This window comes from Ornithodoros turicata, chromosome 1, assembly GCF_037126465.1.
Source record: "Ornithodoros turicata isolate Travis chromosome 1, ASM3712646v1, whole genome shotgun sequence".
Lineage (NCBI taxonomy): Eukaryota > Metazoa > Arthropoda > Arachnida > Ixodida > Argasidae > Ornithodoros > Ornithodoros turicata.
Window position 1 is genome coordinate 69,150,307 of NC_088201.1, and position 18,278 is coordinate 69,168,584.

The following is an 18,278-nucleotide window of genomic DNA, read 5'->3' on the forward strand; positions in this document are numbered from 1 at the left end:
GATGGACCTATTTCACACACGCGTCGTATCCTAGCGGCTCTCCAGCGAACCATGCTCGGTGCGCGTCAAAACAAATCCACGTGGGTAGCACAAAGGACCAAAACCACACCACAGTGGGACCGACGAGATCGCGCCGTTCGTGAGGTCTCCCCACTGGTCCCCACTTAAGTCGTCTTCATATTGCTCCATCTAGTGCAGACGGAGATAACCCTCTCCGGCGCCTCAAGGTCTTACGCATGCGGATAGGCCATTGTGAAAAAAGGTCCATTGTCGCAAAGAAGAGCGCACGGAAGGTGCGTGGAGAGGAGGAAGGGTTCCAGCCTCTTGTTTTACCTTTCTTTCCCCCTCGTTAACCTTGATGCTGGTGACATTATCACAAAGCAGGCAAAACAAATGAAGGCAGGGACATTTCCTCCACTAGACGCACATTTCGCGAAAATTTCTTTGCGAAAATCAAGCAGGTGGGGCTAAAGCGTAATTGTTACTATTTTTTTCGACTATTTCTGTTGTGATACTGTGCATAGTTTTTGTTGGGTCTGCGGTTATCCGTGGAGGACTTGATATTTCTGTAAAAAAAGTGAGGTTCGTTTGGCCATTTTCAAAGTTCAATTGAAAAAAATCACGTAATTAAAAATTGTCCAAAGCCTTCCTCAATAGTGGCAAAAGTTTCCAGAAGGTAATTGCCGAAAGTCCCACAATCCTCAGGCGAGTACGTCGCCAGTTAGAATTTTTTATCACTTTAGGTGAAACACCCTGTACACCGACCTGGACGCAACCCACGTTCCCATGTTTTTTTTTTTTTTTCGTCCACGTCATGATAGTCACACCAGGTATATAATTCCAGACTGCTGCTAAAAACGCTAATAACCACTTCTTATTCCCTTCACATCCATATGGTTCGGTATCATTGACGGACCTCTAAACTGAAAAACGGCAACCGTCTCCGAACCCATCGCCAGCCGTTTAACGACGTAATAGCCCAGATCGCCCCGTATAGCCTCGAACTGAAGACCAAGATGTTTTACTAAAGGCACATTTTAAGATGTGCTTTAGGAACTGACCGAAGCTTCAGCGTTATCTAAACACATAGCCGTCGTTATCAGGGAAGTGACATAATTGCTCTCATAAATTTCCTCCGAATGACAACGCAGCCCCTGGCGCTCATCCCAATTGAGACAATTCGCGTGTTTTCCAAATCTCTTCGTACGTGATAAACGCGCCGTAAGTGGTCATCAAGCACCTGTTTATGACAGTAGCGTTTTCCCAGAGTTTCGGCGACATGTTTCGTCGTTTACTAAACTATGAGGCGCAACCACGCGTGCAAATCTTCCGGAAATTTTCAACTGTTGAAAAAAAAATAACGGTCTGTTTCATGTTTTTTTAATAAAAAAAAAACGAAATTTTCACTTTTGCAAGACTCAGATTTATTAGCGAATATTAGAGAAGAAATCAGTGTAATGTCAATTTATAAATACAGATTTTATTTATTTAGAAGCAAGGAAGTCCTGTTCACATGCGAGAAGACGAAAAAGACAGCAGTGAACGACGAAACTTTACTGACAGTTCGCTGCAGCTATGGTAGGCTTTGGTAACCATTCTAGCTAGACAACCATGCCACGCATAATGCTAGCCCGCCATAATAACGCCATGCACGACGATGAGTGCCACCATTAAGTGATGACGATGACGATTGGTTAGCTTGCCTCGACGAGGCGTATGTTTTGTTGATATTTTGGCCTGATTTATGCATTAGGTTTTGCCAGAACGTTACATTTTTGTGTTTTATTTTGTCACCTATAGCTGCGCACTACTGACGATGGCCGAATAAGGCCGGAACTGCTGTCCCAGTGCTAGTATGGTGACGTTTGAGCTATAAATTTATATACACACAGAAACTAGTAGGACAGAAACTAGTTTTTCCCACTTTTTCCGTTTCTTTGTTTTTTTTTCGAGGTCTCGGCGCAACCTCTGCAACATCATATCTGGGCGCAACCAGCAAAAATAAGTTCCGTTTACAATAACTGGGGATGTCAGCCTACGGCCACCATTATGGGGATGCATGCGAGCTAATTTCTACTGGCGAGTCCAGACGGCATTTGCAGAGAATAATATATAGCGTTTTTTTGTTTTGTTTTCGTTTTTTCGTATTTTGTGTCTTCGTATTTAAAATGCGATAGAGCGGCCCGTCGCCTCTCGTATTTGCTGCGTGCAGTCGAAGGGATAGTTCTCAGCTAGTTTGAGAGAAGGGACGACGAAAACGTTTTTGCCGTGTGCGACATTTTCTCAGAGATTAAAAAGGAGACATAGAGGATAAAGACGATTTGTAGAAAGCTCTGAGATAGACGTGTGTGCCGATGGAACTTTGACCGGCGGCGGCTTCATGTCCATTCTACCCATTCTACCACTCGCGGCGGCGGCGTCAGCGGCGCGAACAAACACATGTCAAAAACAGCACAAAACCGCAACCTACCGTCACCTGCATCAACAAAAACCAATCCGACTTCGCGAGACGGCTGCAACGCGCGTTTTAGCGTCCTAACACGCGTGCGAAGAGGTCTTCGGCGCGCCGGTTTGGAAACGGCGGCGGCGTACCGAAAATTACCGGCGGCGCACAGGTCTACTCTGAGATGGTGGACTGCCCACCATACTTATATAACGATGCGGAGGTGCAAAAACTTGTTGGCACAGTATTCACCGGTTAGTCCTGCTCAGGTCATGCTGAAGGCTTAGGATTTTCCCTGCGTTGTCCGCCAGACGTTCCAGGACGATGTCAGCAAAGTTCCCCTGAAGTCGACCCAGGATGCACACTAACCCCCTCTCCACCCCTGTCTCCTTCTTCTTCCCGTTGTCTACCCACCACCTCGGTATCAGTTTCTCCGCTGTTCCAACACAAAATATTTCCGTACCATTCGTAATTTTCTTCTTCCTCCCGTTCTCCAAAGATTTGGGGTAGACTTACACGTAAGGTGAGTCGGCCACAATTGTGTGGCTACATGCTGCACGTGTCACAGGGTATATAGGACTGCCCACAATTTCGACCACCTGGGGTTCGGTAACGTGCGCCGGAAATCTCCGACACACGGTGCTGGAAGCAATGTTATTCCCGTTTTTCTCTTCAGCTTTTGTTAGCGCACGTGCCGTTAGTACTCTATTAATTCTGACATTCTCCTGTACATATTCAGCATCCAGACGATGAATTCGCTTCCGCTTCGGTCGTATAAACTAATGCGCGCCAGGGCGAAGATACAGCTGCCGTTAGACTTAACCGTAACGCGCCAACGTGGCCTACGTAGACTCCAACCCAGTGGCGTCACTAGGGTACGCGTCACCCGGTGCGGGACCTCTTCGCGTCAGCCCCCCTCCCCCCATAATGGATTGCTTTTCGCACTAGACGGTACGCAATACATAACAATATTAATTAACAATAATAATTATTATTATCAATTAATTAATAACAAAAACAATAAAATGCTAGTTAAAATAATAATAATTCACAAAGCAATTACATAACCCTTTGGGGGTTTGTGCCTTGTCAAGCGACTTTATAGCCGCTTCTTGGCCAACTTCCCCTTGTTCTTTCCTGTGCTACAATTGACAATAAATGAAATGAAATGAAATTATACCACAGGCAGAAAAAAAACTCATGTGCTGGCAGAGGGCTCCTCATGTCGCCACAGAGAAAGAGAGGTACTGGTGCGTCGCGTCTCCCCCTTCCGTCGCGTCACCCGGTGCGAAGCGCACCCCCCTACTGACGCCACTGCTCCAGCGTCGCATAGCGTTAGCCTCTGGTTTTGAAACTGCATCCAAACCAAAACTATCCGAGACTGGGTTGAGACATAGACCGCCTCGCAATAGCGGCTCGGCTGGGCAGTTACTGCACCTATAAAAGGTCACTGCTTCGCACTCACGCCCAACACCGGCTGTCCTGTGCGCGCTGGAAGCTAGCATCAAGCCCAGCGGCCAACGCTCCGCGGTGCTCGCGCGTTAGGGTTACGTCTGACGGTGATTGTACATGGCATCACCAGCCGAACAGTGAGAGCCCTTCTTCCTTTACGGAGTAATATTTGCCATCCTCCAAAACTATTCAATCGAGTTGAACTCTCAAACGCTAAGTCAGATTCAATGCGCATTCTTGCGTAACGTTACTTCCATAGTCGCTAGTTTCGTCGTCTCATTCCGCTTCCTACACGATTCCTGCTGTAGCGGCAGAACGGACTGGTAGAACTCGCTCCGCCACATTATTTCTGCGTAGACGCTCAAAAGAATTTCCCTCCTGTTTCTGGTCCCTTCTTGCGAACGAGGCAATTTCGTCAACCTGCCCTACGCGTTCTCTACACGAGGTCAACCAGAGACCAGTACGACCCACAGGCAGGCTGATGGAGAACGCGGATGACCGGTCAGATTACGCTAGCGTGATTCCTACTCGATGGGCTCCGTTAGCCGAAGGATTTGTGCAGGAGCCCTCCAACAGGTTCACAAGGTCAACGGTCATTCGGCGACTCTCGGCGAGAAGAAGCGGTCTTCTCTCGATCACGCTGAGAGATAGCAGGAATGCACGGCTTCAGGACAGGCACGGAAGGCTTGTGAACTGGCTTTCGGCGTTATTTTAATGAGCCATTGTGGTTTTGATGAGCTCGCTTTGTTGTTCGTTCTTGCTCCCTCTAATGTGTAGAGGTCCGTGGAAAAGAAAAGACAAAAGAAGAGTGAAGCTTTGTTTTGGAGCGCGGCTCATCAATGAAAGCAACGATGTTTGGAAAGCAAATGAGACTAGGGACCTGGTTTGAAAACTGCCAACGTTGTAACTACACTTCCATTACCAGCAGACAGTGATGGGCAAAGTACCTGAACATTGTACTTGAAGTAAAGTACCAAGTATCCAGCACCTGCTAAGTACAGTAAGTAGTGCAGTAAAGTACAGTACAAAGTACCATACTACAAATGCACTTAAAGTAAAGTACAAAGTCCTTTGCAAAGTACTTTAGAGTGCTCATCAAGTACATTAAAAATTTAGATCGTATCGCTGGGCGTTTCAACACTTTGTAATGATAAAACGTGAGGTAATTATGTTTCGACTGTTATTATTAGAGAGCTATTAGCTAGCATTTTTTCCGAGTGCTAGTTAAAAAACATGAATAGTTTGCAGCTGACGTATTAATGCCAACCGAAAGAAAGGATTTCGCGACCAAGCTTTCCGTTTGTATTGCCAATTAGGTACTTGAAAGGAAAGTACGGAAGGAAAGTACTTAAAGTACAATTACTAATTTACTTAGAGTAGTACTTGAGTAGCCACATTCCCACTCGTAAACTACCGCCGTTCTTTTTGTTCTGAATAAACCAGTTGCTAGATGGCTAGATGAATGTCATCCTTGACTATCTCTGTCTCTTTGCGTTTGAACGCAAAGTTGGAAAGCAAAACTTTATTGCATAGCACTGCTCGAGGTTCCGATCGGAACCTCGAGCAGTGCTATGCAATAAAATTTTGCGTCAACTTCAACAAAAAAGCTGCAGAAGCTTTTTAGAGACATTAAAGCGCACTTATGGAAATCATGTTATATTGAGAGCACAGGTTTTTAGAATTACTGTCGGAGAGTTCTCGAAACGGTTCGAAAAATGTGTGCATTTTCTCCAGCTGAGATTGCAGGATCTTGGATGTTGAATCACCCCAACACTTCCATTTCCACGACCGAATCGTTGCCCAAAAAGAGCACGTCGCTGTTTCCGCAGACCAACATACTCGCCTCATCTGTGGTGATTATTCCTTTTCCCGAAACTCGACTTCCACCTCAAGAAGGGTTGAGGACTGGGCTAGTTGGTACTGAAGCGCATAGACTATGTAGCGCAGTAGACACAAGGACGAAAACAGAAGCCTGTTTTCGTCCTTGTGTCTACTGCGCTACATAGTCTAGATGCTTCCACCTCAAATGCCGCTATCAATAGCCGAAGCAACGTCTCTGCAAGCGCGTAGCTTCCCAAGGATACTACTCCCCCCGAAAGGAGTAATATTGATGTGTAGCCCAGTTCTTAATAAAAATGTTGATACCATTACTTTCTCGTTAGTTTTAGAAGCATCGCGTAGTTCATGGTTGCGAGGAAAAAAGATCGAGTGACTTATTCATAAACGGAATTAAGCAACCGAAATAAATAATTGCCAGTTGAAATTGCACGAATTAAGATTTTTGCAGTCTATGAATTAAACATAGAATGCAACTGAATTACAATTACCTTTACTTCTCTAATGTAAGCAACTGTCGAAAAAAAAAAAACTACTCGTATGCATTGAAAACAAGTTCACACACATTTAATACGCTGCATCCTGAAACTCGTTTGCCAGTACCTTCACTGGAAAGGGCATTAGGTGCTACAGCTTCATGACGCACGCAAACACATGCGCGCGCACACACACACATAATATGTGCAAGGCCAAAATAGCAGGAACATGTGTGACAGTCCTTTGGTGTCTAGAGAGGGACGTTAAACAGCCTCCATAGATATTAATTATATATTGCTCCAAGGAACATCGAGTCTTTCTCCACATTCTTCAAGGCTGTCTCCACCATGAATACGTGGTGAAGATCGTGAAACGCATGAATCAAGCCAGAACGACACTGAAAACCTTTCAGGAACGTGAAAATCGAGCAGATTGGAATGTAGCAGGAACGTACCGGTGTGTTGCACAGAAGCCGTCGATGTGACAGGCCTGAACGGTACGAAAACGTGCTGTGCCACTTATGTTCACCTGTCATTCGTAAGCAGATACGCGGGACTGCGAGAGGGGCAGTCGCCCGAGGCGCCCTTCCCAGAGGGGGCGACAGGGAGCCCATAAGATCGGTAACAAAGTGAGATAATTTTCACTCTACAATTTCAGAATGTATATATATTTTGATTCACTGTTCGTCGTTTCACTTTCTAATAGAATATTTTTCTCTAAAGATTGGAAATGCGGAAGTTTTATGGTTTATGCGAATGGTTAGCGGTTAATGGTTAGCGGAATGGTTTATGCGACAGAATAAATTACCAGTCATACGTGCGTAGCTAGAGATGGAGAGCCCATATGAAAATTCTACGCCTAATGCATTTCCTGGCTATGCTGTGCAATCTTTCGTCAGAGCTTCTGGGGGGAGTCTTCATGACTACTCTGCCCCAGGCGGAAGTTGGCCTCAGGTGGGTTCTGTTCCGTAAAACCAGCACTCCGTGAGAAATTCGTCGACTACGAGATAGTTAGCGTTGGGATAGCTTTCAACAGCGCTTGTGGTGAGCGAGCCCACCAATACGCCCACTCGTAGTTCTAACGTTATGCGAGCAGCCCGCGTCATTCACCGCCGAAGCGAATACCTTTTACAAATGCTCTTGCGATAAGCAAGAAGTCATTGCATAAGATATGAGTGCACGTCCCACCAAGACGTTATCGAAGTGCAGCGATCGATCCCGTAGCGATCACCTGTGTCAAGTTTCTTCCTGTCCTGCTGGTGTGAAGCCAACCGTGACCTTGAAGAGCAAATAACTTCCTCGTCATTGCCTCCATTGAAACTCCAGGAACGCGGCGTGTTCCACACAGATTTTACCTCCGGAAAATGCCAGTCGCAGACTAGGCTTGGAAGGAAGTGGGTTAATTCGGAGAGGATAATTGGACGGGGCTTGGCGGGTTGCCACAGTATAGTTTGGAGCATAAATGCAGTATGTTCCGTGGTCGCAGTATCTGGGAGATTCCCATTCTGTTGTGAGAGCTGAGCAGCGCACACACAAAAAAAGTGACGCGCAAACTGAACTGTTATCGCACAGGTGCTAGACTCTGTAATGAAATAACATTTACTCGGGGAATGTGTCACTTTTTGTCATTTCGTCGGGTCGATCCCGCCAAAAAGGACCGTTCTGCGAGGACTCTCGGCTGGAATCTCGGCTTGCACGTCGTATTGTTATTTTATTTTAACCAACTCTCCAACTTGATTGTGTAGACGTTAATTCACCTTCTTCGACAAATAGTTCTTATACCTTTTACTACCCCAACGACTGCAGTCTGTTACTCATCTTGTCCACCTATACATTGACAATCGCATATGGTCTTTTCAAACTACGGTACTTGGGATTTCGGATCTATGTTGCTTCCCTGCTCAAACTTCCAACGATACACGCAAATCGTAAGGGATGTATATCTGCTATCTCCTGTGCGAAGTTCAATGCAAAAAATGCATGATGCGAACAGCTGCTCCTGCACGCCTTTGTCTGTCCCTCTGCCGGTCGGTGCGAACACAAACGAGGAAAAAAACAGAGGGGACACGCAATTGCTGGCGTGGGATAGCGGCCATATAGTGGGTGACTTACGTGGGAGCGGCCGAGATGGTTCGAAATAGGAATTGTGAGGCCCGCGTAGTTGTGACATGCATGTATATGACACATATTGGGCAAGGCTTCCGTCACAGTAGTACAGGAACTGCGCCTGTACGACGTTCGAGTAGCGTGGTGATTCAAAGGGCACGGGGCTACAAAATTCAAATCAAAAGTTGAAATCGAAAGGTTCAAAATTTGGAATGGCATTGCGCGTACGATTGCCTGAAAGTGACATCTTACAGTAACAGCAAGTTACACCTGTGTGTGTGAGTCTATTTGAGAGAGTGGGGCCAGAGAGCCAGAGTGTGTAGCCCCGTGATTTGTTCCGGCGGGCGTGTTCGTGGTTGCCTTTTTAAGGCATAGAAAATACAAGAGATCTTTGTGAACGTTGAACTCAGCCAATGGTTCTGAAAATTTGATCTAAGAACTCATATATGTATAATACAACAAACAGTAAAAGGCAACTCTCGTTCCCACTACGATGGTACTGACCAGTGTCACTCTGTGCAATATGTTGAAATGGCTAAGCGCGTGAACCAGTGTCAGATTGTTCGACAATGTTCGACCAATACTAAAGTTATTTTACAAATCATTGCAGCCGCGTAGGTGACAGTTCATGTGCAATGGGTGTAGACTAAATATTGCCTGAGTAGCGGTGGATGGGTGCCAGTATTCGAGCTCAGCGTAAAAGATGGGAAGACTTGGGCAGCTATTTCACCGTTCTTGACCGTCAGTCGAAGCAACACGACGTTCGGGGAAAATGCGGTACAGCGGTCTGCACGTTGTCTGACAGCTCGAAACGCCGCTGGCAGGGGCAATGAAGAGATACACAGAGCAAAGGGAAAAGCTATGGTCGCACAAGGGAGGGTAGAGTGTGCAATCTCACTTCCCTGAACGTAGGACACTCCCGCAGAGTTACTCCCCCTGGGAAACACGAAGGACACACCTCAGAAGTCTTCATTTGGAAGACCTCCTGTGCCACAATAACCGCAGGGATGTTTGGTGAACTTATCTCTCCTGTCGAAAATGGCCAGCACACACGGAAGACATACTTTGGGACCGCGCCTCGCTGAGACGTAGGATGATAGCAACGCAAAACGCGAGAGGCGTTGGCGATAAACACGTCTATAGTGCGTAACGCTTCCTTCGAGGGTCAGGTACTCATCCATGGAGCCAGGTACGAGTAGCAGCATGCACCGCAGTGCATACGTTTATAACTCGCAGAACCGGGACAATTAATTCGCATTCTTTAGAGCTCGTCAGCACGACTAACCCTGACTCACATATAGGACATTTTCACGAACAAATTACGGTGATGAACGTATATCTTTTCAAGCTGCAGTGCTCTTAAACAAATTCTCAATGAATGCCACAACAAGTATATCTACAATCCGTGAACTAGTACGTTAAGTATACGTTGACTTGTTTGTCTGCTTACTTTGCCTTTTCTTTAGTCAATTTTCCCCCCCGTCTTTATGCAATTGCTAGCGTGTATATCTTGATATGCTGATAGGTTGTGTGGTTGTTCAGGTATACAACAAATGTGATTTTCTTTGTATTACTGCACATGTTCAATTGCCACTGTCATTAGAGGGCCAGGGCCACGTCAAGCTGTTCGCCCAGCTTTTTGCTTTGAGCTCCCACATTGTCAAAATGTAAATAAAGATTGATTGATTGATTGGATAAACCATGCTGACGAGCCGTAAGTTTGGCGAAACAACTCGAAGTGTACTTTCATGGCAACGTTTGAGTTATGAACACACACACACACACACACACTGCGGTGAGACAACGAGCTTTGGCTTCTATTCTTCTATATTACAGACATGTAAAAACACGCTGGAAAGAGGACGTTTAGTCTGTCACAGTGTGATATGATGAGATGAAGGTGAGAAGTTGGGAGAAGCACCAAGAAGTTGACAAAAGAAGTTTACAAGAAAGTAGAGCCACTGCGGTAAAACTGATCAGGAAGTGGATATCAGCATGATCCTAAGGGTAAAAGTATGTGAAAATGTAGTCGAGGCTTCGGGGGGAGGTCATCCTCCAAAACGTCGACTGCATTTTATTGCGTACATGGTATACAGGCGGTGATGAAAACATGCGAGCGAACAACTAACTATGCTCATGACGTTTGGACGGCACCCGCTGCTGCGAAAACCGTGTCGTCATCTCGAAGGGTCAGCACCTGTGTCATGTCAGTTGCAAACCATGCGACCATGCGTGCTCCGCACGACTACGCACAAGTGGGAAGAATACACATGTACAGAAACTTACCACTTGCACCAGCTTTATAATTCCCGGCGTAGTCTTGAAATAGTAGGGGTTCAATTTAAGCCCTTCTCCGACGCTGACCGGTTCCACTTTAACGGTAGCCGTAACCCTAGCCGAACGGCTCGTGTTGGTTTCGGTTTTCTGACTGTTTTGGTTGTTCATGTTGATCTCAGCCGGCATCTCTTGCAACATTGATCACGCAATGTACACTCCACAGAACAAACTACACTCGTAACATCCACAAAATTCTACCTCAGGTTCACACAATTCACAGAACGCACACAGCATCCGATATCTCGCGGTATTGAAGCAGACGACAGTTCTCCGCGGGTGTCTCGCTAGTATGTGGCGGACTTGTTTGTTACGGGGTTTCTCTCTCGCCTTTCCCCCCCCCCTCTCTCTCTCTCTCTCCTTGCTCTCCAATGTTCCTCCTTTCCCGGTGTGAAGGAGAAAAAAGAATGAAAGGACCGGTTCCTATAAACGATTCCGTATTATATACATTTGTGTGTGCGTGCGTGCGTGCGTTTCTGCGGGTTGCTTGTGCTGCATGTGGCGGCTGTTACGTGTAGAGGAGGAAAATAGCTAGGGGGATGATGCCAAGAGACGAAAGAAAAATACACAGAAAAAGGAGAACGAGCGTAAAGCTGTGATGTTGCCGGGGTTATGGGGACAAAAGTTGAAGCAGGGCAGACATTCACTGTTCTGTCTGCCGGGTTTAACTGTAGCCTTTTTGGTTTTACCATACCACGCGCATGATATATATTGTTGGAGCCCGGGTGTTTAGGCATATTGGCTTGAGGTGTCTAGAAAGGCAGGAAAAAAATCTCGATTAAGGCAATAAAAACGGAATTACAACAGCAACAGGCATAGCTTTAGGAGCATATTTTTTCGCGGTTTGGGTTCCACGAACGTGGAAGACACAGAAAGTAGTTTTTGTGCCCTCGGGATGAGACATGCACGACAAAAAGTCAGCTCTTCAACTACGGTCCCACTTTTATTATCAGGGCTGTCGGAAGCAACAAAAATGACTCGTTACAGGACACCTGTTGAAATAACTAGAAAACGTGGAGATTCTCAGCCCAAACGACCCGTTTGATCTATATAAAGGAAAGCGCGAAGAATAGTTTTTATATCAAACTCTTACTGCAGAGGGGGCTATAAATCGGACTCGTCGGCGGCCATTACAAAAATTCGTACTGCCGTTGCTCAGTAAACCAGCGTCGCTTCTCAGCGTGAGGTCGTGCTTCACGTGAAACTGCGGCAACAGTACATGAACACCACGTTTGTACTCGTGGGTGTGAAGCTCGGCCGTGTGCCGCTGACCATCACCTTGTACTGAGCGGTGAAGCTGCGCAAGTCGTCCGCAGAACTCAGTGGAGCAAACTTGAACTTCAGAACGTTGGAAGACAGAATAGGGAGTTTTACACTGTTAAAACAGAACTTCACCACATAGCACGCTCCTAGCCAACCATCATCCCGAATGACCGAATGACCATACCGAATGAATGATATCATTCTGTGTAATGATTCATTCAAAACAGGAGGAGGAGCCTATCTGGGACAAGCATAATGTGTCCCAGATAGGCGCCTCCTCCCATTGTCAGCAAATAAGGACACATCATGATATCATTCGGAATGACGGTTGGCAAGGAGCGTGCTATGTGGTGAAGTTCTGTTTTAACAGTGTAGTACATCGCACGGTGTTCACGATAACGGTTCCGACAACATGATCAACCGTTTTTCTTTTGAGCGAGTGGCATCACATTGCTAACCTTGGATTTCATTTCGTTTGTAGCGGGTTTTGCAGTTTGCAAGGTAACACACACACATACATACATGGGAATGGGATGATGATGCGATGGGCCATTCACCGCCGTTACGGCGGTGCACTGCCCCATTGCTTTTGTGGAAGGGATGAGAGAAGGAACGCCATGCAACCTACACTCTAGAAGCAGAACTTCACCACATAGCACGCTCCTAGCCAACCATAATCTCGAATGACAACGTTCTCGCCCCTGATCTGTTGAAAACGGGAGGCGGAGCCTATTTTGTATACCTTTATGTCGTACATAATGGTACAAAATAGGTTCTGCCTCCCGTTTTCAACAAGTCAGGGGCAAGAACGTTGTCATTCGGGATGATGGTTGGCTAGGAGCGTGCTATGTTGTGAAGTTCATTTTTAAGAGGGCACAGAGGAGGGCTCTGAGGACATGTCTTCAGGCCGACTGGATGTCTTATAAGCGTGTCTCGGCCGCCCACAGACGATATAGCCTGATATTACGGCGGACTCACTGGCGACAGTTCAGCAAGTCCCTCAACGCCCATACGCCGACCACTAGGGTCTGGAGCACCTTGAAAGCTATTGAAGGCCTTCCCGAACCTGTAAACCCGCTCGTCACGCTATCGGTCGCGTCTCAATGTAACCCCAAGGTCATAGCTGAAGACTTTGCTAGGGAACTACCGCAGGTCGCCAGTTCCGGCGACCATCGTCCCACACCTCGCCAGTCTGTCGCCGATAATTCTCCGCTGGACGACGATATCACTATGCCGGAACTGAAATACGCCATTCGGAGCCTCAAACGACGGAGCGCGGCTGGCCCAGATGGAATCACCAATCAGGCACTAAAGAATCTGGGTGAAGAGCAGCTGGAAGCTCTCATTCATCTATACAATTCTGTCTGGGCCTCTGGCGCCATACCGCCTGACTGGAAGTATGCTAGGGTGATATCAGTCCTGAAAAAGGGGAGACCTCCCTCGCAGTTGTCCTGCTACCGTCCTATTGCTCTAACGTCATGTGTCGGTAAGCTATTGGAACGGATAATTCACAAGAGGTTGTGCTGGGTCCTGGAGAGCGACAATCACTTACCAGAACACATTACAGCTTTTCGATAGGGTTGGTCCGCTTCTGACGCCATTGCTGAAGTGACTACATCGCTCAAAGAGGCAAAGGAGTCAAATGCATTCGCCCTCGCAATGTTCCTTGACGTGAAGCAGGCCTATGAGTCTGTAACTCACGCGGCATGTTTGGCTGCGATACAAGGTGTTTGTATCACGGGCCGCCTATGAGATACATCTGGGACTTCCTATCTGCCCGTACGTTTGATGTGTGTCAATGGCTGCATCAGCTCCAAGAAAGAGTTCGAACGCGGGGTCCCACACGGCAGTGTTCTGTCGCCCACGCTATTTAATCTGATCATGGCCGGAATCCACCGAAGGATTCGCCCATCTCCATACCCTTCAACTCAGGCGCGGATCCGCGGGGGGGGGGGGGGATGTCCAATGCACCAATCCCAGCATGCACATGTCACTTGTCTACAGTGGACCCGCCCCCCCCCCCTTCGGGAAAATCCTAGATCCGCCCCTGCTTCAACTTACCATCTACGCGGACGACATCTGCCTCCGCGTTGTGGGAGACAACAAGGAGAAGCTTCGTGACACCGCCGACATTGCACTGAACGGCCTCAGTGCGTCACTTCTTGAAAGAGGTTTAGTAGTATCGCCTGAAAAGTTTCAATGCTTTGTTTGCATTCCCCGGCGAAAGTATGTGGGCAAGGGTTTCCCTAATCTCTCCGTCAACAACAACCCCATCCCAAGATGTGAGGCTTGCCGTCATCTTGGCGTCACCATTAACAGTGCTTTACGGTGGTCTAGGCTAGTGAACCAAACGGTGTGTAAAGGCAAGAAGACTCTTAATTTACTCCGAAGGATCAGTGGCAAGTCATGGGGCTGCAGTTCACATTCGCTGCTCACGCTGCACAGAGCCCTCATTCTCTCGCGTATTCTGTACGTGTCACCGTACGTAGATCTGAGACCTACACAAGGGCAGGCTCTTGAGCGGCTCCATCGGGCAGGAATAAGAACGGCGCTTGGAATACCTAGCTTCACTGGAATTACCCAGACTTACCTGGAAGCCAAGGAAAAGCCCGTTAGTATCCATTCCGAGCTTAGGGGGCTTCGGTACTTAGACAACTTGGCCACGTCGGGAAGCAAGCACTCTCTTTTCTCTGACCTCGTAATAAGGTCACACACGTCCCTCGGCCGCTTGGCCAGGGACGTGTGTGACGCTACTAGCTCTAGTAGACTAGTGACTCTAGACTAGTAGCAATACGCTACTAGCGCCCTGGCCCACAGTGAGAGATCGCCTCAACATCCTGCTGGATTACCTTCGGCGCCATGGCGGGAGTTCTCGTTCCGAGCATTCATAAAATGAGGTAGTGTAGCCCCCTGGTCGCTAGAGTAGCAGCTGAGAACCTGATAAGCGACGTCTACCACTCACATACTCTAGTATTCACTGATGGCTCTATTGACGACCGTACCAAAAGTGCTACTTGTACGTTCTACATCCATTCAGTGAACGTGGCATGGCAAAGGAGAACATCGCGTTACCCAATATCCTCTACGACTGCTGAACTCCTGGCTCGCCTGCGCGCAGCTGCTGCGGTCCAGGTGCGAGGGCTCGCCAGGGCAGTCCTACTCACACACTCGAGAAGCGCCCTTTGGGACGTGATGAACCCCATGTGTGACAACATCTTAGCGCGAAGCATCAGAAGATCGTGCGCTCAGCATAAACAAACCGGAGGCGATATCGTCTTCCAATGGATCCCGTCCCACGTCGGTATCGGCGGCAACGAAAGGGCGGATCAGTTGGCGTCCTCGGCACACCTGGGCTGCAGCAATAGTTTACCAACTCCGGACGACAGTGACAGGCAAATGGCCGTTCAGCAGCTTGGTGAACTGCGGCTGCGCCACCCTGGGATACGGGACATCATGCACCATCATCGCCCCCTTCTTCCCATGAAAAACCTTCCTCGAGGCATACAGTCCGTGCTCCATAGGTTCCGCACTGGATCTGCGTTCACCACCTCTCAACTATTCAAGATCGGCTCTAGGGGTGACGCCTGCTGCGGCCACTGTCAACAACCTGAAACAATCGAGCACATCGTGCGAGACTGCCGAGCATACCAGTCTGCGCGCGAAGCCCATCTCCATCACTCCAGCTCGGGTACGCTAGCGGACATCCTCTACCCCGGTGGTTCTTCTGCCGAACGTTCCGCTAAAGCAAGAAACGTTGTTCTCTTTCTGCACTCTAAAAGCAGAACTTCACCGCATAGCACGTAGTGCGCCAATCATTGACGCGAACGATAGGGTTATCACTTCTGATTCGAGGAGAGAGGGAGGCGTATGCCTTTCTGTGGCAATTACCATATACCCAAATTGCCACAAAAAGGCGTACGCCCCCTTCTCTCCTCAGATCGGAAGCGATAACCCTATCGTTCATGGCAATGGTTGGCGCACAGCGTGTTATGCGGTGAAGTTCTGTTTTTAGAGAGTGCAGAAGGCGGGTCTTGCTCAACAACCCCTCTAACACTTTGCTCTCCCCGACGAACTCATGCACCCTCTACGCATCCCCACCATTCATCTTCTATCCTCCATCCGTCTTCCTTTTTTGCTTTTTTGTTGGCTATAGTCGTGACGACGTCCACTTCTGTGTGGCCAACGACGGCGAGCCGATCCTGCCATTACCCCCCCCCCTCAATTTTAAGATTGCATTAGCCATCTACACTCTTAAAAACGAATTTTACCACGCAGCATTAGCAAGCTCCTAGCCCTCGATACCGCTCACCCGGGGCTGTCGGTTGTCCCATCGCACCTCTTCGACCTCAGCCGAGCTGTACGGAATCCTTCTGTTTTTACAATATGCGGCCAACTGCGACCCACGGCGATGGGTATACTGTACGGACTCCAGGTCAGCTCTTCGATGCCTGAAAACCGTAGGTCTCCGCGGCTTACTGGCCACACTTGTGATAAATATTTTACGCCTACTGAAGTCCATAACTACCCACGACCGCACCATCGCTTTTCAATGGATTCCGGGTCACTGCGGAATCTCTGGCAACCACGTTGCCGACGCTGCGGCAGCGGCCGCTCACCACCAGCGCAAGTGCGTCCTGATTGTACTCCCAAGGGGGGATAGACGATCCCTTCTTCGTGACTGGGCTGCCTCCTTATCCGTCGAACAATGGCGTCGGGATGTCCCTGTCAGTACGATACTGGGAATGGTGGACCCAACATTCTCGTGCCGCTTCCCGTCATCTTTACCGCGCGTCATGAAGTCCCTTCTACATTGCTTACGGCTGAATGTTGCCTTTACGCCGTACTACCGTTACAAGATAGAGTGTGCCAGTAGCCCCCTGTGCCCGGAGTGTGGTGTGCCAGCGACCGCGGACCATGTGATCATCGCATGTGCCACTTACAGGAGGGAGCGCTACTTGTTGGCAAACGACTTTGCGCGGATTGACAGCCGACCCCTTGACCTCAGACTCATTTTGGGCCCATGGGACAAACGAAAGCAGATGTCCGTCTTGCGACCCTTTATCAAATTCCTGGAAACTACCGGCCTGATAGACTCCCTCTAAGACCCCGTCAGCATCGTCAGCATCATCCTCATCACCATCCTCTCATTTTTCCCCAATAGCAATGAGGTAGCATTCTGCTCAATGAGAGGAAGTCATCCCCATATCATCGTCATCATGTATCTCTCTCTCTCTCGTACACTCTTAGAAATGAACTTCACCACATAGCACGCTCCTAGCCAACCATCACCCCGAATGACAACGTTCTCGCCCCTGATTTGCTGAAAACGGGAGGAGGAGCCTATTTTGTGCCATTATGCACGGCACAAAATAGGCTCCTCCTCCCGTTTTCAACAAATCTAGGGCGAGAACGTTGTCATTCGTGGTGATGGTTGGCTAGGAGCGTGCTATGTGGTGAAGTTCATTTTTAAGAGTGTAGCAAACCATCATCCCGAGTGACATCGTTCTTCCCCTGATTTGATGAAAATGAAGGGCGTACGCCATTTTTCTTAGGTTGTGCCAGAAAAAAGTAAAAGGTGCCATAAGTGGTATTATGCAGTTCATAATTGCCACAAAAATGGCGTACGCTCCCCGTTTTCAACAAATCAAGGGAGGTACGTTTTCATTCAGGATGATTGTTGGCTAGGACCGTGCTATGTGGTGGAGCTCTGTTTTTAGAATGTAGCTATCATCTCCAATGGCATCGTCCTCTCCCCTGATTTGTTGAAAACGAGAGGTGCACGCCTTTTTGTGACACAATAGTGTAAGTCCGTCGAACTCAAACGTCGGGGGGCGCCCGAACTTCGCAGAGACCAGAAAACACACGACCACTTCGTAGCTTTGAAAAGAGACGACTATTTTATTTACAAAAAGAAGGGAGAGACAGAGGCACAAGAAACAGTGACCAGATGCGCCTCTCGGAAGACGTTGCTTTGGGTATCAGGTTACACTGACCCATTCGGGGACGTTCCAACGAGGGGTGCAGGTGCAGCGACCCATAAATAACATGAACTGGTTGACAAGCCCCCGTGGCTCACATGAACAGTCGAAAAACACAGTTCGACTGGCATCGTCAAGAACATTCTCCATTACGTTGTTACACGTTGTGATATTCGCCACAATAGTCACAAAAGGGCATACGCCTCGCGCTTTCCACAAATCAGGAGTGAGAACGGTGTTATTCTGTGCAATGCGGCGTGTTATGCGGCGAAGTTGTCTCAAGAGTGTATGCTGCTTTAGTACTTCATGGACTGAGCGCGTAGCGATTTCGAAACTTACGTAGATAACCAATTGGGTTACTACCAAAAAGTCGTGCGATTTTAGAATCTG

At 48.1% G+C, this 18,278-nt stretch overlaps 1 protein-coding gene across 1 annotated transcript in view; it reads right to left on the minus strand.

Moving 5' to 3' along the window:
• The window catches only part of LOC135378373 (MARVEL domain-containing protein 1-like), a 59,178-nt gene extending 48,214 nt beyond the window's left edge, over positions 1 to 10,964 (minus strand). Inside the window, exon 1 of the mRNA XM_064611406.1 lies at positions 10,600 to 10,964. Within this exon, the coding sequence (XP_064467476.1) occupies positions 10,600 to 10,788 (189 nt within the window). The 5' untranslated portion in view covers positions 10,789 to 10,964. The remainder of the gene's footprint in view (positions 1 to 10,599) is intronic.
• Between the last annotated feature and the right edge of the window lie 7,314 nt (positions 10,965 to 18,278).